At 42.1% G+C, this 23,066-nt stretch overlaps 1 protein-coding gene across 4 annotated transcripts in view; it reads left to right on the plus strand.

Moving 5' to 3' along the window:
- GOLM1 (golgi membrane protein 1) overlaps positions 1-23,066 on the plus strand; it is a 102,816-nt gene that overhangs the window by 34,991 nt on the left and 44,759 nt on the right. For 2 of the 4 annotated variants that reach the window (XM_038402291.2, XM_043515148.1), the window contains exons 1-3: positions 1,476-4,085; positions 17,963-18,110; positions 22,182-22,361. In XM_038402291.2, coding sequence (XP_038258219.1) covers positions 17,982-18,110; positions 22,182-22,361 — 309 coding nt within the window. In that variant the 5' untranslated portion in view covers positions 1,476-4,085; positions 17,963-17,981. Of the gene's footprint in view, positions 1-1,475; positions 4,086-17,962; positions 18,111-22,181; positions 22,362-23,066 lie in introns of those variants that run through there. The other 2 variants (XM_043515147.1, XM_038402289.2) reach the window with 1 other exon arrangement.

A 23,066-nucleotide genomic window follows, 5' to 3' on the forward strand; every position in this document is an offset into this window, starting at 1 on the left:
TAAAAAGCTAGGATAACCTCGCTGGCACCTGACCAAAATGACCAATGAGGAGACAAGATACTTTCAAAGCTGGAGCGGGGGAAAAACAAAGGTTCTCTCTGTCTATGTGATGCTTTTGCCGGGAACAGAAAAGGAATGGAGTCTTAGAACTTAGTAAGTAATCTAGCTAGATATGGGTTAGATTCTGTTTTGTTTAAATGGCTGATAAAATAAGCTGTGCTGAATGGAATATATATTCCTGTTTTTGTGTCTTTTTGTAACTTAAGGTTTTGCCTAGAGGGATTCTCTATGTTTTGAATCTGATTACCCTGTAAGGTATTTACCATCCTGATTTTACAGAGATGATTCTTTTATTTTTTTTTCTTCAATTAAAATTCTTCTTTTAAGAACCTGATTGCTTTTTCATTGTTCTTAAGATCCAAGGGTTTGGGTCTGTGTTCATCTCTGCAAATTGGCGAGGATTTTTATCAACCCTTACCAGGAAAGGGGTTGTAGGGTTTGGGAGGATTTTGGGGGGAAAAGACGTTTCCAAGCGGGCTCTTTCTCTGTTATATATTTGTTAGGCACTTGGTGGTGGCAGCAATAAAGTCCAAGGGCAAAAGGTAAAATAGTTTGTACCTTGGGGAAGTTTTAACCTAAGCTGGTAAAAATAAGCTTAGGGGGTTTTTCATGCAGGTCCCCACATCTGTACCCTAGAATTCAGAGTGGGGAAGGAACCTTGACACAGGCTATAGTATAGGGCTGGCTGGTGACTTAACAGGGATAAATGTGAATGTTTAAAACATGAATTTGATATAATTGACCTCACATCTGTACAGTGGCCACAATATTCAAAAGAAATATTGTTTACAGATAAAGTGGTGGGACTTGAGCGACTGGAGAACTCAGAGATTGATAAAGGAAGTGATATTGGAGACTTGGTGGGGTAATATGGTGAAACACCCAGGGCTACTGCACAGGGTCTGTATCACTTTGGAAGGTAAATAGATAGACCCCTTGTTTTTCATTTTATTTCGTGTTCTTTTGCATTTGTGAAAAATAACTTGTAAAATGAAATCAAACAAACAAAACAAAACTACCCAACAGTGGCAGCTTCTGTCCTGTGGTGGCTGGGCCCAGCTCCCCGCTCCAGGCATTATAAGCTAGGGCACAGGGTCACAGTGCTACTCATGTTTGGCCCGTCTGCTCCACTATGAAGATGGTGGGGTGGCTTCAACCAAATTTGAGTGAGTGGCATTGGGACCTGGCATGTGGGGCAGAGCACAAAATAGGTTGAGATCACCTTGCGAAACCTCCCACAGGGCCTCCCTTTCTGGACCCTGCCCCCAGGGCATCCAAAGATAAAACTACAGTAGAACCTCAGATTTACAAACACCTTGGGAATGGAGGTTGTTCATAATTCTGAAATGTTTGTAACTCGAACAAAATGTTATCGTTGTTCTTTCAAAAGTTTACAACTGAACATAGACTTAATACAGCTTTGAAACTTTACTATGTAGAAGAAAAATGCTGCTTTTAATCATCTTAATTTAAACAAAACAAGCACAGAAATAGTTTCCTTATTTTGTTAAATCTTTTTTTAAACTCTCTATTTTTTTTAGTAGTTTACGTTTAACACAGTACTGTATTTCAATTTTAAGTAATCTTCTTTCTTCTTTTTAGTGTTTGTTATCCATGGAAAAAAAAATGCCAACCCAGAAGCCCACTGATTTTAATGTCCATTCAAATAGCACTAAAAAAAAAAGCTGCAGTAAAACATACCAGCAGTAGTCTTTATAATGACAATTAAAAATAAGTATCCAAACTTAACTTTCCTGCTTAAGTACTACAGGATAAATTATGCAGACTTGAAAAAATCTTCAGTGGTACTCTGCTTGAGGTTGCTAAAAGGCTTTTTTGCTGCTAAGGTGCAAAGCTCTTGAACCATCATTAGGTTCATTGGTGTGACTTCAGGCTGTTGTCTTCAATCTCTTGAACAGGCAGCGAAGTACTCTTCTGCTTGTATGTGTGGGATCTCCTTGGTGTTTCTCCCGCTCCTTCTTGTCACTATCAACGTCACTGTCCATTTCTCTGTGCTGTTTCACGTACCAATTCAATTATCTCATGGTCGCTAAGAATAGGATGTGCATGCTCATATTTATCTGCGTTTAGCCATTCCTTCCTGTTCCTCTGTGGTGATATCCAAAAGATGTCGCTCTTCAGAAAAATTTAGTTGATTGGGAAAACAATGATCAGATGGAAATCAATTATCAGGTTCAGTGTTATCAATACATGGCCAAAGTTTATTCCACTAGCATCTCAAAGACTCAAAGCCAGTCTCACTCCAGGACTTGCACACATGCCAGCATCTTTGCTGACAGCATCTTTGATTGTCAGCTGTTTACAAAAATCCGTAAGATTCAAATTGCATTGATCCCAGTAATAATTGCCATAAGAGGTTTCACTTGTATCCATGTTTCATGTCTGCCAGAATGCCTTGGTCCATTGGCTGAACCATTTGTGATGTTTGGTGGCAAAAACAAATGCCAAATGCTTCTGTCAATAGATTTTCAATGGCAGGGTGAGATGGAGCATTATTGATCAGTAGCACAGCTCAGCTAGGTAAAGATTTTGACATAAGGTAGTCTTTACAAGTGGGACAAAGTTTTTTTTTTTTTTTTTAAAAAACAGTTGGTAAAAATGCCTTTATCCATCCAAGCACTGCGCTGGCTGTAGTAACGGACAGGTAGAGCTGATATAGTGATGTCTGCAAAGCAGACTTTTGTGAACGAACACCAAAGGAAGCCATCATTGTGACCCGATCTTTACTGGATTTGAAATTCTTTGCCTGTTTTACTGAACTATCTACCAGAGTCTTGTTTAGAAGCAGGTGCGAGTATCAGCCCAACTCGTCACAGTTAAACACTCAGTCCTGGGTAAGTTCGTGCTGTTCAATAAATGATTTGAAAGTGTTTTGAAATTCACCAGTGGCATTCGAGTCAGCTGTCATAGACTCCGAGCATCCCCAGCCGCTGTATTCCATGCCACTCTTGCTTGCTTTAAAATTGTCCTCACCTTTGTCTGGATACATTTCTCAGTAGATTACTTGGCCTTTTTTGTTACTATCACACCGGCTATAGTAGTGCCTTTTGATCTCGCTCTTGCAAATCACAGCTGCATTGCCCTATCAAAATCAGCAGCTTTGAGTAAATACACCGGCTTTTTACTGCTCCACCGTCTTTGGCGTCTTTTGAAAATTGCTTTATTTTTTCCCTGGCTTTTCCAAATATCAATGATGGCTGATTTCCTGATACCCTATCCTACTGCTACGTGGCTGAGGCTAACATCATGGCATTGTCAAGTTTTTAAACTATTTCTAGCTTGATGTCAGTTGAAAGCGTGACATGTTCTCACTCGCCACTGCTTGCCATTTTGCTCAGTCATACAGTATTTGCTTTATTATTTATTTAGCTGATGCATGACTGGGTAGGTCCAGTTCCAGGTGAGGTGGGTGGGTTGAGCGGCCAGTTCCCATCTCTGCTGTTGGTAGGGCCGAGGTCCTGCTCTGGCCTTGTGGTGGTGCTAGGGGGCAGAGGGGAAGGTTTCCTCCTATTGCCTGCTACTAGGTGGCCGGGTTGGTGAAGATGTGGCCGGGCCTCAACGTCTGCACGGCTCCCCTCGGCTGGGGCAACGGGGTGGGAGGTGGCGGCTGTGGCACGGGGGCTGCCTCTGCAGCGGGCGCGCGGGGGCGAGCCCTGGCCGCTGTCTCCGCCCCGCGAGGGTGCCACAGACCCGCGCGCGGGGCCCGGCCAGGGGGGCAGCAGCGTGGGCGTGGAGCCGGCTGGTGCCCGGAGGGGCGGAGGGAGCTGCCCAACCTGCCTGGGAGCGCTCGGCTCCCTCGCCGTTCATTGGCAGGCTCGCCTCGCCCTGCTTCCTGCTCTGGCCGCCGCGCCGCCAGCCCCGCCAGCCGCCGCCGCCCCTTCCTCCGGGCCGCGGGGACGTTGCTGAGAGCCGGGAAGGTGCGGCCGGCCGGGCCGGGCCGGGCCCCCGGGAGCGAGCGGGCCGGGCCGGGCCGGGCCGCGGCGCGCTGCAAGCGGCGGAGAAAGGTGAGCAAGTCTCGGGGCCGCCGCGCCGCGCCGCCCCGCCCCCCGCGGCGGGAGCGCATCCCTGCGGGGACTGCCTCGGTCCCGGGCCGGGCTCCTGCTTGCCTCGCTCCTCGCCGCACCCAGTGCCTCGGTTGGAGCGCGCGCGAGGAGAGCAGCCTGGCCATGAAGGGAAGGGGGCTAGTTCCCCTCCCCCAGGGAGCCCCGTTTGATACGGTCCCTCGCAGGCTCCGCTGCCCTGAGCTGAGCCCTGCTCCGCAGAGCTGGCAAAGGGTTTCCCGGCTCTTGCACCCTGTCTCCCTGGCAGGGAGTTTCTTCGGCCGCCACTGAAACGCAGCCACAGCTTGGGCGTGGGGGCGCATTTAAGCGTGCAGCCAGCCGTAGGGAGCTGCAGCCCACTGATCGGTGCAGGGGTCGGTGAGAAGGAAGCGAAGTACCACAAGGCGACTCTGGAAAAGTGTCACCTTCTGAGTCTGTTCCAGAAGGGGATTGGGGGAGGGGCTTTATCCTTTCTCCTGGGCTTGCCTCTGGTCTTTTGGAAAAAAGCCACCCAGAGGCTGGATTTTAGCACCTGGAGTGGAGACTTGGCCAGGGGAAGGAGTGGTTGGAAAAAGAAACTTGCTCAGTCATGGTAAAAAGAAAAGGAGTACTTGTGGCACCTTGGAGACTAACAAATTTATTAGAGCATAAGCTTTCGTGAGCTACAGCTCACTTCATCGGCTGCATTACTTAATTTTAGTAAGGCTTTTGACACAGGCTTATATGACATGCCCATAAGCAAACTAGGAGAATGTGGTCTCTATGGAATTACTATAAGGTGGGTTTCAGAGTAGCAGCCGTGTTAGTCTGTATTCGCAAAAAGAAAAGGAGGACTTGTGGCACCTTAGAGACTAACAAATTTATTAGAGCATAAGCTTTCGTGAGCTACAGCTCACTTCATCGGATGCATTTGGTGGATGCATCCGATGAAGTGAGCTGTAGCTCACGAAAGCTTATGCTCTAATAAATTTGTTAGTCTCTAAGATGCCACAAGTACTCCTTTTCTATAAGGTGGGTGCATAACTGGTTGAAAGACCATATTCAAAGAGTAGTTATAAATGGCTCTCTGTGAAACAGGGAGGGTTTTTCTAGTGGGGCCCTGCCGGGGTCTGTCTTGAACTATTCAGCATTTTCAATAATGACTTAGAAAGGAGAGTACGCTTATAAAATTTGCAGATGACATTAAGCTGGGAGGGGTTGCAAGAATTTTGAAGGAGAGAACTAGAATTCAAAATAACCATGACAAATTGGAGAATTTATCTGAACTCAACAAGATGAAATTAAATAAAGACAAGTGCCAAACTATGAAGAAGAAGAGGTTAGGGATCCTGTCCTAACCTAATATTGTTGCATGGATTCTAAATATCCACTGTTCTGTTACTAAGGACTTCCTACTTTTAAAATTTCTCCCACTTGATAAGGCACTCCCCCAAAAGCATGTGAAATCAGTTGTCGAGCACAGTGTTTCTTAACGACCGGTCCCTGAGATCTCCCTGACATACTTTAAGAAGGCAGCAAGTTCCTGCTATCAAAAAGGGTGAGAAACACTGGTAAACCGTTGAGCTGAGTTGAGTTGTTGACATCATGCAAGATGCCTAGACAAAGAAGTAAACAATTGGGAGCCACACTGGCCTTTGCTTACACTAGAAACCCAGGACAATTTAGAGATTCGAAGGCCTATTCCTATCTTTAACTCCGCTTGATCACGGGATGGGTCCTTTTCACTTGGGGCTAGTCTACACTGGCAATGCTAAAGCGCTGTTGTGGGAGCGCTTTAATGTGGCTTGTGTAGTTGCTGGGAGAGAGCTCTCCCAGTGCTCTAAAAAACCCACCTCCACGAGAGGTGTAGCGACCAGCGCTGGGAGCATGGCTCCCAGAGCTGGTGAACTGTTTACACTGGTGCTTTACAGCACTGAAACTTTCTGTGCTCAGGGAGGTATTTTTTCACACCCCTGAGCAAGAAAGTTGCAGCGCTGTAAATCGCCAGTATAGACAACCCCTTAAATTAACAACAGTTTGCTTAGCAGAAGGTGTTAAAGAGGTAGGAATAGCGGTCAGTAGGTTTCCGATATAGGGTGGTGTTTATGTGACCATCGCTTATTAGCACCGTAGTGTCCAGGAAGTGGATTTCTTGTGTGGACCTGTCCAGGCTGAGGTTGATGGTGGGATGGAAATCGTTGAAATCATGGTGGAATTCCTCAAGGGCTTCTTTTCCATGGGTCCAGATGATGAAGATGTCATCAATGTAGCGCAAGTAGAGTAGGGGCATTAGGGGACGAGAGCTGAGGAAGCGTTGTTCTAAGTCAGCCATAAAAATGTTGGCATACTGTGGGGCCATGCGGGTACCCATCGCAGTGCCGCTGATTTGAAGGTATACATTGTCCCCAAATGTGAAATAGTTATGGGTGAGGACAAAGTCACAAAGTTCAGCCACCAGGTTAGCCGTGACATTAATCGGGGATACTGTTCCTGACGGCTTGTAGCCCATCTTTGTGTGGAATGTTGGTGTAGAGGGCTTCTACATCCATAGTGGCTAGGATGGTGTTTTTAGGAAGATCACCAATGGACTGTAGTTTCCTCAGGAAGTCAGTGATGTCTCGAAGATAGCTGGGAGTGCTGGTAACGAAGGGCCTGAGGAGGGAGTCTACATAGCCAGACAATCCTGCTGTCAGGGTGCCAATGCCTGAGATGATGGGGCGTCCAGGATTTCCAGGTTTATGGATCTTGGGTAGCAGATAGAATACCCCAGGTCGTGGTTCTAGGGGTGTGTCTGTGCGGATTTGTTCACACTTCAATCTCTCTGGTCACTCGATTACAGACCTAAGAGTGGCTATCCTTCAATAAAAAAAGCTTCAAAAACAGACTCCAAGGAGAGACTGCTGAATTGGAATTAATTTGCACACTGGATACAATTAACTTAGGCTTGAATAGAGACTGGGAATGGATGAGTCATTACACAAAGTAAAACTATTTCCCCATGTTATTTCTCCCCCCCACCCTACCCCCCACTGTTCCTCAGATATTCTTGTTAACTGCTGGAATTAGCCTACCTTGCTTGTCACCATGAAAGGTTTTCCTCCTCCTCCTCCCCAGCCCCCCCCCCCCCCCCCCCCCCCCCCCCCGCTGCTGGTGATGGCTTATCTGAAGTGATCACTCTCCTTACAGTGTGTATGATAAACCCATTGTTTCATGTTCTCTGTGTGTGTATATAAATCTCCCCTCTGTTTTTTCCACCAAATGCATCCGATGAAGTGAGCTGTAGCTCACGAAAGCTTATGCTCTAATAAATTTGTTAGTCTCTAAGGTGCCACAAGTACTCCTTTTCTTTTTGCGAATACAGACTAACACGGCTGCTACTCTGAAACCTCTCTAGGTTCTGCTATCTGTCAAGTAAAGGGAGGACAATATTGTTAAAGCAATTAGTTCTACTTTTGGCATCTCAGAGGGTATTAAATTAAAGGAGAAAATAAATATTCCATGATTTTAAAGTAGTAGAGTAGCAGTAACAAAGAAAGAAGGAATAGTACGTTTCAGTGTTTCCTGGCTATTTTAATAAACTATTTGTGGCTTAAGTTCTCCCTTTTATCATGGCTCTGAGCCCATGAATCACAGAGGGGTTTCATATGATGCTTGCATCAGAATGATGAAATGTAAGGACTTAAATCGGCTATACTCTCTAAATGTTACCCATTCATTTCCTGTGGACTTTAAAAAGAGGTCATTTGATAGTTTGAACAAATATTGACTCAATGACATCACAACATCTGATATATTCTTTTTTTTTTTTTATGATGATTGCCATCTTGGATCAAACCAGAGGCAAGCACTCTACTACTCTACTCTAGTGGCTATTTCCAGATGCTTTAGAGCAGTGGTTCTCAAATAGGGGTATTCATACCCTGGGGATACACAGAGGTCTTACAGAGGGTACATCAACTCATCTAGATATTTGCCTAGTTTTACAATGGACTACATAAAAAGCACTAGCGAAGAAACTAAAATTTTACACAGGCAGGACTTGTTTGTAGTGCTCTATATACTATACACTGAAATGTTAGTACAATACTTATATTCCAGTTGATTTATTTTATAATTATCTGGTAAAAATGAGAAAGTCAGCAATTTTTTGACAGGTTTCAGAGTAGCAGCCGTGTTAGTCTGTATTCGCAAAAAGAAAAGGAGTACTTGTGGCACCTTAGAGACTAACAAATTTATTTGAGCATAAGCTTTCGTGAGCTAAGTGAGCTGTAGCTCATGAAAGCTTATGCTCAAATAAATTTGTTAGTCTCTAAGGTGCCATAAGTACTCCTTTTCTTTTAGCAATATTTTGGTAATAGTGTGCTGTGACCCTTGTATTTTTATGTCTGATTTTGTAAGCAAGTAGTTTTTAAGGGAGGTGAAACTTGGGGTTCGCAAGACAAATCAGATTCTTGCTATGTGTTTTCTCAGTGTTTTCCTGTATATGTTTATGCAGGTAACTGGACACATTAATCTCATGATAATACCTGTATGATGGGGAAAATATGATTCTCCCACACAGCTCAGGGGTTTCACTGCTTCCACCGCACTTGTGTGGTGTTAGCTGCTTTACTTTCCCCAGAATTCCATTTGTCCCAAGTAATCCACAGGAGGTCAGAGCTGCTCCTCTCCACTGGAACTGCCCTGTCCTGCAATTGCCTGAATGGACTCCCCTGCCCACAAGGACGTTTCCTCCCTCACTGTGGAATGGAGGGGTACATCTCACGTAAGAAGTAACCATTTCCCATGGGTTTTATTTACACAGAGGTAGCTTCAGCAGGGCATATTCAGCAGTATGCTCAAGTGCTGGATTCCCAGGTGGAAACCAAGAACTGAGGCTGTAGTGAATAAAGAAAGTATAATGACATGATGACTATTGCTGTGATTCACTAGCTACCTTCTGCATGTTTTGCACTAGTGCAAGTCCCTTTCAGTTTGTCCAGAGATTAGAGCCATCCCTTTTGTCAACTACAGTCATGCACTCCATATAGCCTTGAATCGGAGTTATTTCAAAGGCCCTGTCCTTGCAGTCCGGCACTCTTGTTAGAGAGGAAGAGAACTGGTGAGCATGGCTTGTCTGGATGCTTCTCGCTGTCTCCTGGCCCCTGCTTCACAGTTATCTGCAGTTCCACAGACATGTAGAGCCTTAGTTGCCCAGTGTACTCTGTGGGTTTGTGCCCACTTGATAGGTGGATTAGTGAGAATACCTGTAAATGGAGGAACATGCACACCCCTTTCACTTTCTGTCTGTCTGTGCTGCTACTTTCTCTACTGTACTGCTTGCTATGCTGCTTAGTTGTATAGACCCCTGTAGGCATGGTCTGCACAGATGGCGAATTGGGTCCATCCACACTGCACCTGTCTTGGATGCTAAGTCAATGTTTTAAGTAGGGTTGTGGCAGCAAAGTGGCATGAATTGACCTTCAGGTATCCGAGAACTTGGCTCTAAATATCTTATCATGGATTGTTAGACGAAGTTAGTTTTTTCATAATTTCAAAAGCATGCTTTGAGTGTTGGCCTGTTTTGTCCAAAATCAAATAATAATGAAACTCCATATTCCACACTTTTCCAATAGATTCTGCAGATTACTAAGGTGGTGGGGAAGGGGAGAAATTATTCCATGGGTGTTTGCATACCTTTCCTTCCTTCAGTCTTTGTTCAGTATCCTCATCTGTACTTGCTGTTTGAGCTCAGCCAGGCTTTCCAAGACACTTGGAAACTGTGCCTGAAAGCCAAGATCTTCAGCTTTCCTTTTAGGATTTTGAGTCAGTCTTCCCTCAGGGGCCTTTCACAATACATTTTACTTTGTCTTCGACTGCAGTGTTAGTCTAGAGTTAATATATCTGCTAAATAATCTGTAGTTGTGGTGTCAAACAGGACGTTCAGTGTACAACAGGAAATAAGAATTACACAACTGCTTATTTTTAATTATTTTCAGACTTAGCTTCATTTATTATACAATATACTTTTAGGAGTTAAGGCATGCATTGATTTCCTTGAATAACATGGACTCTAAAATAAAGCATCTTTTGAAAAAGTATCTCTAGGTCAACAAAATAGAAGACCCCAAACCCACAGTTAACAATAGGACAGTCTTTATATAATCTACCTAACGTGAATTGATGCAACTTTTGTTTCACACATTCTGTGGAGGACCTTTAAGGAGGAAGATTCCTTCATGTAAATTGTGACTTGCTTACCCATGAATCAAAAAACTACTTTCATAGCAATTTCAATAACTATATGTTGTACCACCACGCATCTACATTGTACAAATTAATATCTATATAATCATGTTTGTAACATTTACTAGGCTGCTTGCTTAGCTGTGTAACAAACTATTTCCAATTTGCAGTGCTATCTAGGTACTTTAAGCAGGCGTAAACAGCGATAAGAGTTTAACAGTCTCTTGCCCATCCGATGAGTAAAACTACATCTCTATTTCTGTTTTCAAGTTGGAAGTTTTGCTGTCTGTTAACCAAAAGGGTTCTTTCTCCCACATTCTCTGTTGGGAATGCTTACTTTTAACCATGTGTCCTCCTTTGTTCTAAAAATAATAACTTCCTAGTAAAAGAACGTTATTTTACTTTTTGATGAATCTTCTGGTTTTTAGTAGTTTGGGATCCTGTTCTTGGAACTTTCAAAACTTTAAAGGTTTCAGAGTAGCAGCCGTGTTAGTCTGTATTCGCAAAAAGAAAAGGAGTACTTGTGGCACCTTAGAGACTAACAAATTTATTAGAGCATAAGCTTTCGTGATGAAGTGAGCTGTAGCTCACGAAAGCTTATGCTCTAATAAATTTGTTAGTCTCTAAGGTGCCACAAGTACTCCTTTTCTTTTTGCAAAACTTTAAAGTGATCCCCTTCAGATCTATCTACTTAGCCTGTAAGTTTTTGGGGAGAAGACTGTCTTCATGTGGTAAGATTTTTGTTTTGTTTTTTGATAGCATCTTCCACAATAGGGCCTCGATCCTGATTTGTTTCAGAGTAGCAGCCGTGTTAGTCTGTATTCGCAAAAAGAAAAGGAGTACTTGTGGCACCTTAGAGACTAACAAATTTATTAGAGCATAAGCTTTCGTGAGCTACAGCTCACTTCATCGGATGCATTTGAAGTGAGCTGTAGCTCACGAAAGCTTATGCTCTAATAAATTTGTTAGTCTCTGGTGCCACAAGTACTCCTTTTCTTTTTGATCCTGATTTGAGGTCTGGAGTACTAACTTAATATAAACACTAAACTCTCTCAGACAAGTATAGAATGTTTCCATGAATATTAACTGTTTAAATCCAAGTAACCTTTTATGGAGTTTCCAGAGAGACAAACCCATTAACGATGCAGTTCTTATGGTAAAATCAGCACTTCTGAAGAGAACCATATATAAGCAATGAGCTATCAAATTGGTGCATTGTAACAACCTATCAAATCCTTTGAAATCCCTTTTGAGTTTTCTAGTCATTCCACATGGGAAGGTGCATGTTGAATTTACGGTTCCTTCATTTTAACAGTGTGGCTGCCTTAGGCTTCTGGCTTGCAAAATTACTTGCCTCTTCTACCTCAAACTGCCAACCCCCCCCAACTTAATGACACTTTATGAAATAATTGGAATGAATGTTGCAATATGCTTTGCGCTATCTAATGCCATATTGTATAATCTTTCAATGTTTGCAAGTAAGCAAACGAGTAGGCATATAACTAAAGACAGAGAATAAGTTAAAAATGAAAGTTTCATTTTGCTTATAATTTGAGGTGATATTAAGATAAATGAAATATTTGTTCTTTATATACATTTGAAATCTAACTAATGTGTCAGTGTGAATCATCCCTCTCTTGACACCTCTTATCTTTATCACCGATGACAGCTTTTTTGTCTTTTTCTAAATGCTATGTAAAAGGAGTAAAGGCTTCCCACGGCTTTGCTGGAGCCTCCCTTGAGAAGGGCTGACAGATAGCATTCCACTACATAGTGACACATTCCCATATGTCCCTTCACTTCATGCACTGGCTAAATTATCACTAAAAGAAAAGGAGTACCTGTGGCACCTTCAAGACTAACAAATTTATTCGAGCATAAGCTTTTGTGAGCTACAGCTCACTTCATCACGAAAGCTTATGCTCTAATAAATTTGTTAGTCTCTAAGGTGCCACAAGTACTCCTTTTCTTTTTGCGAATACAGACTAACACGGCTGCTACTCTGAAACCTAAATTATCACTGTATCTGTCTGTCTGTCTCACTTTTGGCCCCTATCTCTTTGTTTTTGTCATCTTCTGTGTTTCATTTTTATAAAGTTTTTTTTTCCCCTTTTGCTCCTCCTTCCTTGAAAGCTTCCACTTTGTGTAGTTACACCAGGGGTGGGTGGGCAAACTATGGCCCGGGTGCCGCATCTGGCCCTCTAGATGTTTTAATCCAGCCCTTGAGCTCCCACCGGGAGCAGGGTCAGGGGCTTGCCTCACTCTGCGCGACTCCCAGAAGCAGTGGCATGTCCCCCCTCCGGCTCTTACATGTAAGGGCAGCCAGGGAGCTCTGCACGCTGCCCCCGCATCTCCCATTGGCCAGGAACCATGGCCAATGGGAGCTGCAGGGATGGTGCCTGCGGACAGGGCAGTGCACATAGCCGCCTGGCCGCAGCTCCGCGTAGGAACCAGAGGGGAGACATGCCGCTGCTTCTGGGAGCTTCTTGAAGTAAGTGCCACCCAGAGCCTGCACCCTGACCTCCTCCTGTGCCCCAACCCCTTGCCCCAGCCCTGATCTCTCTCCCACCCTCTGAACCCCTCAGTCCCAGCCTGGAGTACCCTCCCACAAACCGAACTCCTCATTTCTGGCCCCACCCCAGAGCCCTCACTCCTTCCCGCATCCCAACCCCTAATTTTGTGACCATTTATGGCCTGCCATACAATTCCCATACCCAGATGTGGCCAACGGGCCAAAAAGTTTGCCCACACCTGAGCTACACAGTGCCTGTGGTGGCCCCTTGGGACTGTGCTGTAGATTTTCTTGCTCCTATGCCAAATGCAGTGAAACCAATGGGGGGGAGATGCTGACTTCTGTGTGATGGTGCCACAGTCCCCCTGCACATGTGAAGTGTTCCCATTGCCAGCTGGCTGTATTTAAGGCTTTGTTGTTCCAATTAAGCCACATCTGTTTTTTTTTTTATAGCAGGGAGGGAAGGCAGGTGTCTTTCAAGAAACCACACTATTTCCTGTTGCAGCAATGACAGGACAGATATTGGGTTATATAATTTTATCTGGCATTGCTTCTGTCCTGCTTGCCATTCAAACCCTAAAGTAGCCTGGTACTTTGTGCATCCCTCAACCCCTCTAGAGGTTGGGGAAAGAAAAAAGAAAAGGTGTTGCTTAATTGGAACAACAAAACCTTAAACATTGTGCCAACTATTTTAAAAGCAGGCTCTACTAGGGCACTGTAATACTGGTAAGCAGTAAAATCAATTTTCTCTGCTGTTCACTTGCTGCTGATGTCCTCTTTCCCCCTCTCTGTGATTTGGTTTACTTCCATCCATAGATCTGCTGGGAATTTCCACCATCATTAAATACTTAATAAGGTAGACACTGGGAATTGCATCCCATTGGGATAGTAAGTTAACTAGTTGGTCTCTTTATTAAAAACACACCTATTCAGAGAATGTACATAATATTAATAGAAAATCCATCCCATTGAAATTGGGGCAATTGTTATACTTATAAGAAGCACATGGGATTTTTATAGGGGAGAAGGCAGCATACCACATTTATTGAGAATACAACAGTTAGTATATGCTTTTCAATCTCTGTCACACACAGAGAGAGAGAGAGAGAGAGAGAGAGAGTGAGAGTCCTGTCAGTTGATGTTTATAGTTACCAGTCCAGAGTATGGATCAATCTAGTGGCCAGCCAGATTGGTCGCAGAGGGGAGCGGGGCTCTATTGGTTGCGATCCAATGCTCCTGGAGTGTGGCAAGATGAACCCAAAGTCCCATGGCCAAGCACCCTGTTCTTATCGTCTTTTTTTCTCCGTTGAAGTCTATGGATTTTAATGTGTCAGTTTGTGACTGCAAAAAGAAAAGGAGGACTTGTGGCACCTTAGAGACTAACAAATTTATTCGAGCATAAGCTTTTGTGAGCTACAGCTCACTTTGTCGGATACATTCAGTGGAAACCTGATTGCTTTTTCATTGTTCTTAAGATCCAAGGGTTTGGGTCTGTGTTCGCCTATGCAAATTGGTGAGGATTTTTATCAAGGCTTCCCCAGGAAAGGGGGTGTAGGGTTTGGGAGGATTTTGGGGGGAAAGACGTTTCCAAGCGGGCTCTTTCCCTGTTATATATTTGTTAGACGCTTGGTGGTGGTAGCAATAAAGTCCAGGAGCAAAAGGTAAAATAGTTTGTACCTTGGGGAAGTTTTAATCGAAGCTGGTAAAAATAAGCTTAAGGGGTTTTTCATGCAGGTCCCCACATCTGTACCTTAGAGTTCAGAGTGGGGAAGGAACCTTGACATGGTTATTTCTTAATTGGTGTATCTTTTGATGTAAACATTCCAATACACCTCTGAGAGGGTCATCCTGTTCTGGTTCTGATTTAATTGATTGTCCTGTCTTTAGGGGTGCCAGCCTTCACCTCAGGATCGTTAATCTTCCCTTCCTTCATTATGGATGCGCGTTGATTATTCTCTGGTGTCGTTAAGTCTCTTCACTCCTTCTTCCTTGACCATCTGGCTATAACAATGGCCTTCACACCTTATCTTTTTCTGATGCATACACTCCTCATTCACACAGTCTTTTACAGAGACCTTTGAGAATACAAATAGTGTCAGTTTATTTTGAATCTCCTTTACATAGACACAATACAAGAACCTGTCTTACTTACTAAACCTTAAAACAAAGAAATGTATATTTAACTAGAGTGCCTAATTGGTAACACATAAAGGAAACCATAGTAGACATTATAACTTATCCTAAAACAAAAGGGTGACAATAATCAGTCATAAGGATTGTTCTGGTCTGTCCCTGCCTTAATATCAGTACAGACACTGGCAGTCTGTCAGATGCATTTCTACCAATGTCCCAGAGGGTCATTCCTTTCTGCTATTCAAATAGGGTGGCTGGTAAAATGAAATCAAGACATACATTAGTACCTCTATTCTTGTAGTACAATTATAAAACCTACTCCTACACAATGTCCCAACACTCTGTTTGCTATCCTTATCCACTGCATCAGGCTCACTTCTGATTGTTAGTCTCTAAGGTGCCACAAGTACTCCTTTTCTTTTTTGCGAATACAGACTAACATGGCTGCTACTCTGAAACCTGACTTCTGATTGTGAAATTCCAGCACCACACAGAATCTTAGCTGCAGCTTCTTTCAGAGAAGATGCTTTATTCTGTGAATGTTGTCTTTGATTTGAGTCTTGAGTTATTTGGTACAAGTAGTATAATGGATGTTCAGACTGTAGGAAATCTACTATTCTGTCTATTACAGTATGCCTTGAGATTCCAATTGAGACTGGGGCTCTGTTGTGCTAGACCTCATATGGGCATTAAGAACAGACCCTATCTTGTGAAGTACACTGAGAGGTGTAGTTATGGGCAGCTGTTTTTCCCCACATAATGTGATCATTTCTCTTTGCTCCTAGATTTATCAAAATATTCCATTTTATAGAAACAGCGCTGGGTGCCAAAATGAAGTAATTCCTATCTGGTTTGCCACGACATAATTGTTAAGTATCTTACAACTATAAGATTGTTATATTTCCAGACTACAGACCAAGCGTTAGCAATGTGTGGTTTGAACCTGCATACCTTACTAATTAAATGTGCGCATTTAAGTCCATTGAAATTTTACCTCAATGCTTAAGAACTTCAGGATTATCCCTAAAATAGTCACATCTGATTTAATAGCTTTTTTCTTCCACTTCCAAAAGAAAGAGGTTCATATTTAATGCTGAACCTAACTCCCCAATTATGCTGGCTACTACATGGTCTTTGGTAAGATCACTAGCTATTTAGAGATCCTTGAAATGTCAAGACGTAACATTGTTGACTGAAGAACTGCAATGTGATGAAACAGATTATTCTAAATGCTGAGAACAAATCTATGGGATTAAAAATTAAATAACAATCCAAATAGAAAGCTGATACCTGTACTGTAATGTTGGTTGAGGCATAGGAAATTCAGTTTCTTTCTCAAAAGGAAAGCTGACACCTTAAATCTGAGGTTGGTTAAAGCAAAGGAAATGCATCTCCTGTCCAACCTGAATGCATGAGAAAGACAGAACTTTCAGAACTGTAAAGTGGGTTCTATTTATTTATTCGAAGTTGTGTAGTTCAACAATGGATTGACCCCAAAACGTTTATAAAACTTTCCAGCAGGCAACTTCCAGTATCAGGAAAACATTGGTTCTAATTTAGAGAATGCAGGTACCTTCTGGGGGGGGTGGAGAAAGATATATTAGTAAAATATTTATTTAGCTGTGATACTATAACTATTGTCTTTCTTCAGGGTCAACTTTTTGTGTTCTTTGTTTTTGTGCATTTAAGTGGAAAAACAATGTTTCATTCACTTATTTTGTTGTTTTGGTTTTTTAAAATAAGATGATGTGAAGTGTGAGGAATGCATTCAAAGGAGCAGATCTAATATGTAATGAATAGCCCCATTTAGAGCAGTTTAATCTTTTTTTCAAATGAAAAGTCATGCCTTTCTGGTATGTAATCTACATTTTACGTCTGTCAAAACTCACACAGAACTAAGGAATTAATTCCCTAATCAACACATTCTTTCAGTCCATGATAGTGGATTAGTATGTGTATATTAACTTCCCTATGACATTAGTAATTTGTCTATTTGTGATGGCTGTGTTTTCCAGTGAAATAAACAAGCAACTATTTAATTTTTTTATGGATTTAATGATTCCTAAATTAAAAACTTAAAGCTAATTTTGAGTGCTAAAACTATACATGAAACCACATGACACTTTAAAAAAAGCATTTTTTAAAGTCACTAAACTAAGCATGTTTTTCAAAATTTGCAAATGAGGCTTTCATATACCAAGAGGTATCCTAAGGCAGCTCTTCACATCTGACCTAGGCAAGATGTTTAAATTCTGTCACTGTTATGCTTTTTCCTCATGCCTGCAAATAATACATGGCACATAGTGTAGCACCATTCCCTGCCCTTTATGCAAATACCAAACCTGCTCCACCAGAATCTACAACTTGCAAAAAAGGAAGCTTTAAATCTGTCATTATGCAAGCACAGGAGAAGAGCAGACTATCGGGAAGAAACATTACTCTATATTTTCTCCTAATGAAAGGAGCTGTAGTAGTCTGTGTCACTAAGAAAAGAATCTGAAATTATATTATCTTGGACAAATTTTAAAATGAAGGCCTAAGTCAGCCTACTGCATTGGGGACTAAACTGATCACCAACTGGGATGAGATACCAAAAAAATCTCTCCCTTTCCTCACCCTGCCAATGGAGTAGCATTGCCCAGTTAGCATCCAACATTAGCCACTGCCAGTGAGGGGTTAACTGACTAGGTAGACAATGGCTTCTTCCAGTATTGTGGCTCTTTATTATCTCATCAGGCTTTTATACAGTACTCCACACTGAAATCCAGTGAAATTTGCCATAAAAACTGATGGCACAGTATGGCCTTGTGATCTTCAGGTTACAAATCCAGGGGAGAATGCTTTCCTTGCTGGGGATACTCCAATTCTTATTTACCCTAACTGAGCTATTGTAGAACCATAGCTGTTCTTGGTTCCAGTGCAAGTCTGACCTACTCATAAAATTGTCTTAGCAAAGTAGTATGTAATGTGACTTATTTATTTTAATTTACAGATTTCCACAGTCTTTTGAAATGGTCGGGCTAGGAAACAGCCGTCGAGGGATGAAATCTCCACCTCTTCTAATAGCTGTGCTTGTGGCTTGTATGATCGTTTTGGGTTTCAATTACTGGATTGCAAGTTCTCGCAATGTTGATCTACAGGTAGTATTCTTGTACTCCTTCCTGTATATTCAAATAGATATGGCTGCTAAAGGCATTTATTTTTGTGGACTGTATGAAAACAAACCAAAAACAGGGCAAAACTTTGAGTTTGCTTTGTGAATCTCCACTCCTAATAGTTTTCCAGCAAAAGGGTGAAGAGAAGTATCTGAAAGGCATTGCACTTGCACTAGCCAATCCTTCCATTGAGATAATTTTGCAACTTTATACTGCTATTATCACTCCATGAAAAACTTCCCTTGTTATTAAATATTCAAGTGCAGTGTTTGGTTTTGGATTGTGGGGTTGGTTTATTTTTTGTTTTTTGTTTTGTTCTTTCAGTACATCACCACTGAAACACCACATTTTTGCTCTTCATCAGCTACTGCCAACTTTTTTGTCTCCCAAAATTTTCCTTGCCTGCTCCTGCATTTGGGCTTAACAGCTGCCCTTGATGCTCAGGACATTATAGAGTTACATAAAGAGGCAAGCAGCAGTTGATATCGGGCAAGCTAAAATGCAAAGTAACTTTCCCAGATTTTATTTCTATCAGACATAAGAAAACCTCTTTTTACTTTTTCAGAGGGGTGTTTAAAAATGACACTTTGACAGTTTCCAAGGCAATGATGTTTTCTTAAGGAAGATTTTGACTGAGAAGCTTAAACTAGATTTCTCAGCTTTACCTAATCTTGCTCTGTGGAAATGCGGTGCAGAACGAATTACTGCAGTTATGCAAGACAGAATGAATGAATGCTCGGGGGCCATGTGGTCCTTGTTAGCTGAGCTAGGGCATTTTATAATGCTCATCAGACCCTACAATCTAACTGAGATTCAATGGGGCTCCACGTATGTGGTCTTTGCTTTATAGACCTTGCTGAGGACTGGTGTCTTTGGCTGTTTTGTTGAGACGATGAATGTTCGCTCTTAAACTAGCTAATAAGGTTCTGCAGGGAGTCTGACCACATGAATCTAATTGCAAGATCGATGTCTCTAAGCCAAGCTGCTCTCGAGTTATGACATTCTTCCTTCTTAACGTTGAAGTGAAATACCTCTGTGTTATTTTTCCATTAAGACCTTATCTGATTACTGTCACAGCTGCAGGATAACTGCACTTGTATTCCCCATTCTATGCTCCACTCCAGGAGTTCCCACTCAGGTCTCAGATCTCCAGCCATCACCTGTGTCTAGGTAAGCACCCTGTCCCACTCCCTTCTGACCAGGAGTGTTTCAAGGTTGCACAGCCACTTGCCATACACTATGATATCCCCAGCAAGCCACTGTGCCTAGAGGTCAATGCCTGTCCTTTGCTTTCTCTCTGAGGGCTCTGAACAGTGTATTGCCAGCAGTTACAAATTATCACATGACTCTTTCTAAGAAAGCATATGTATTCATAAGGTGAAAACATTATAGAGAAAACACAAAAAATTCCACAAAAGTTCCTATACACATGCTAAAAGCAGAGGTCACCCATCAATCTTATGGGACCCTAGTAGGTCAAAATCTTTCCAACCCTTCTGCAAGGGTTAGGGTCCTTAGACAGAACGTCTTGAGACAGTTTAAATACAGCCTTTTTAAGCCAAAATCCTTTTCTTTGTTTTCCTACTTTCTGGAAACTCAGTTTGAAGCAGTATATGCAAGGCGGGTAGTATCTCTCTGGAGATATTTATAATGAGTGATTCATTGTGATCACCCCACTGTTTTAGTTCTTGTAGGAGCTATGGTAACCCTTCCCGTGGAGTAGAACACAATCATACATACAAGCCCTGGCCCACAATGATACATACATTTAATACAAGATGTTCCCCCAAGATACTGTATGTAAGGACAATATCAGTCACAATTAACCCCACGTTTTCTTGCTGGGTGGATTGGTTCATTTCTGGTGAAGTTGGGAGAAGAATTGTCAAACTGGGCTTGTAACAGAAAACTCGCCACAACCTTGTCTATGGAATAGATGCTCGATCTTCAGAGTTTACTGAATTTTAACTGGATTGACAGCTCTAGAAACCAAAGTCCTCTTTTCCTGCAGAACTGGTACCATGCTGTGTCATGACTTAATGTCAGGATACATTTTTCACCACTGCTCTTCCAGTGTGTCTTAGCCCTTCTCTGAGGGCAGAATTTCATATCTTATAGGGTTAGTTCAGCTTCTATGCTTCTTCAGTCCCTGGCCTCTCTCTGGGAGTGGTTATCTATCCATTAAGACCTGGGTTGAGACCATTAAGTCATGCCACAGGCCACAAAACTGGTGACAGATAGTGAATCAAAAGTCATTACTATCCTGGGTCACACCTGATTCAGTAACCTAGAGGTGAGTTTGCCATTGTTGATTGCCTACGTTGTGCAGTGCCTTTCCCCAAAGGAAATGTAAAATTCTTTACTTCCATTAAACCATCCCAGTACCTTGGCAGCACCAAGCAAACACCACTTTGAAAAGAAGCACCATTCAGATCTTGTGGGTTGGGCTGCACTTAGTCTTTACCATTATATTTTAAAACACACTTTCTATTTACTCACCCAGTTTCTTGGCAGGACTAAGATGGAATGAGTTTTCTCTGCTTCTGCGGTTTAATCATGAGCATTTTTCTCTGGTTTTTCCATTCTCTCATCTCCTATGGTAATTGCAGTGTAGGTGCTTAACCCCAGCTGCAAAGGGTAGGCCAGTGGCTTCTTTAAATGTGGCTCTGTCTAGCAGGGCATACTGTGGAGTAACAAGGCTAGAACTCTGCCCTTGAAGACTCAGTAAATAAGATGATTTTGATACATCCTGTTAGATTCCAGATTGAGTGTAAAGTTCAGTCTGAGGCCATAGATGTTGAAATTTGTACACTCTCCTCCCCCAAATCTCTACTGATTCTGGAAGTTACACAGATTAGAAGAAAGTATATAAATGACTCTTAGAGAACAAACAACAGAACATATAAGGTGCCTCCAGAGTGTCCTGCAAAAATTGAATCAATTCTTAAAAAAACGAACAAGCCAAAAATCCCCAGACTTAAATTCCTTGACATTTTCTCTATATATGATGGTAATATTCCACTGGTTCTCAGTATGGTCTTGAAGTGAGCCAGAAAAAAGTGTTAAATTTCCCATATTTATAAAGTTGGGTTCTTCACAAATATGTATCTTTGCCCTGCATTCATACACCACCTGCTGTGGTCTTACCTGATTACACAAAATAAGAAAGTCAGGCTGGGACAGTACTTGTATGGGGGGTGGGAGGTTGGGTGGCTCTTTCAAAAATATCTATTGGTCATCTGAGTGGTGGTATTCTTTCCTCTGAGACCTAAACATGTTCTGACCACTTCAATCATTTAAAGACCCTATGGCACTTTTTGCAAGGGTGGGGGTTTTAACTCTGGTGTCCAGCCAACTTGTATATTTCAATCTCTGCTGACACTCTTCATGCAGGTTTAGTTATAAGGTAAATGTGGTATTTGCTCCCTGCCCTAAACTGTTCCATAAGGTTGCTGGGTATGGTTAAGGAGCTACTAGTGGATGAAGCGGCCTCTTAATAGAAATGGCATATTAGTTTGGAGACTACTTGTAGGCCATAGAGCTATCTTAAAGGTATTTTATGTAGTAGCAATGCAAGAAACCCACAGACCTATATTCTGTAAAACACTAGCTTAAGCGCTTTTATTTGGGTTGAAACATTTGTTTTTATTGATTATGCTAATAAAAGTATTTAAAGCTTTGCTTTGCCCTCAGTGTAAGTGTTGTCATTGTGCACACTTGCGTTCCCAAACAGACATAGAATTTAATTCTGCTCTGCCTGATTCTGGGACCAGAGCCTTTAAAACTCTTAAATCTAATCAGTGACTAATTGGAAATTCTTAAAAATCAATAACCACTCAATGGATTAGGCAACAACTTTGAGATGAGGGACACACTGTAAATGCAATATAAAAAGTAGCCAGTGAAGACGAAGGTGGTACACTGAAAATCCATAACAGGTGAATCAGATTTTCTCTCCACAGAAAGTTTGAAGTCGGATCATACAAAGAAATACTCCTTGTAACACTAACTTTTAGGAACCATCTATATTTATCTTGTTTATCTGCTTCCTTTCAGAGTCGGATTATGGAACTAGAAAGGAAAGTCCGCAGGGCGGCAGCAGAGAGAGGGGCTGTTGAACTAAAAAAGAATGAATTCCAAGGAGAACTAGAGAAGCAGCGTGAACAGATTGATAAAATCCAGTCCCTCCATGGTTTTCAGATGGAAAATGTCAATAAAGTGCACCAGGATGAGAAGGTAGGACCTCTTCAAGCTATGCTGTTGACCTTAGTCTGAAGCTTTCTCATGTGTGGGATTCTTACCACACTATTCTCTATAACGAAACAGGATTATTTAAATATTTCAGCTAATACAAAAGCAATCATGCAGACATCACTACTAGTGGCAAAATGTGCAGTACTCAAAAAAAATGGAATTCTAATGTAGATCTCTAGTATTCAGAGTTTTAAAAGAAATGATGAATTTTTAATGGCGAAAATAATCTTTCATGGGTGACAAAAGGGGAGCAATACATCAAAATCTGGTGTCTCATGGATGTTGCATGCAATTATAGTATAACAAATATAGCACATGATGCTGTTTGTTAAATAGCACTTTAGAAGTGACAGGTGGGATTTTCAGAAGTCCTTAGCATTGACCAAACTCTGCTCCTGTTTTGAAGTCAGTGATAAAAATAACTTAACCTGGCCTCATGATCCTGTGCTGGTCTTTTATATGTCAAAAAACCTCTCTGTACATTGTTCATAATCATGATGGTAAATCCCAAATTGTCATGGTCTTTTTGAAGGTTGAACACCACGAGGATCAATCTCTGGCTAGGTTCTTAAGGTGGTCTGGCTGGATATTCAGTTTATGTCCATCACTGCCAATCTTAGCATGCCGCGGAAGCTTTTGGTGCCCATGTGATCACTGGCCATGTAGGGGCTTTCCTTGGTAAACAAG

This window comes from Dermochelys coriacea, chromosome 5 (genome assembly GCF_009764565.3).
Source record: "Dermochelys coriacea isolate rDerCor1 chromosome 5, rDerCor1.pri.v4, whole genome shotgun sequence".
In the NCBI taxonomy this organism is placed as follows: Eukaryota; Metazoa; Chordata; order Testudines; family Dermochelyidae; genus Dermochelys; species Dermochelys coriacea.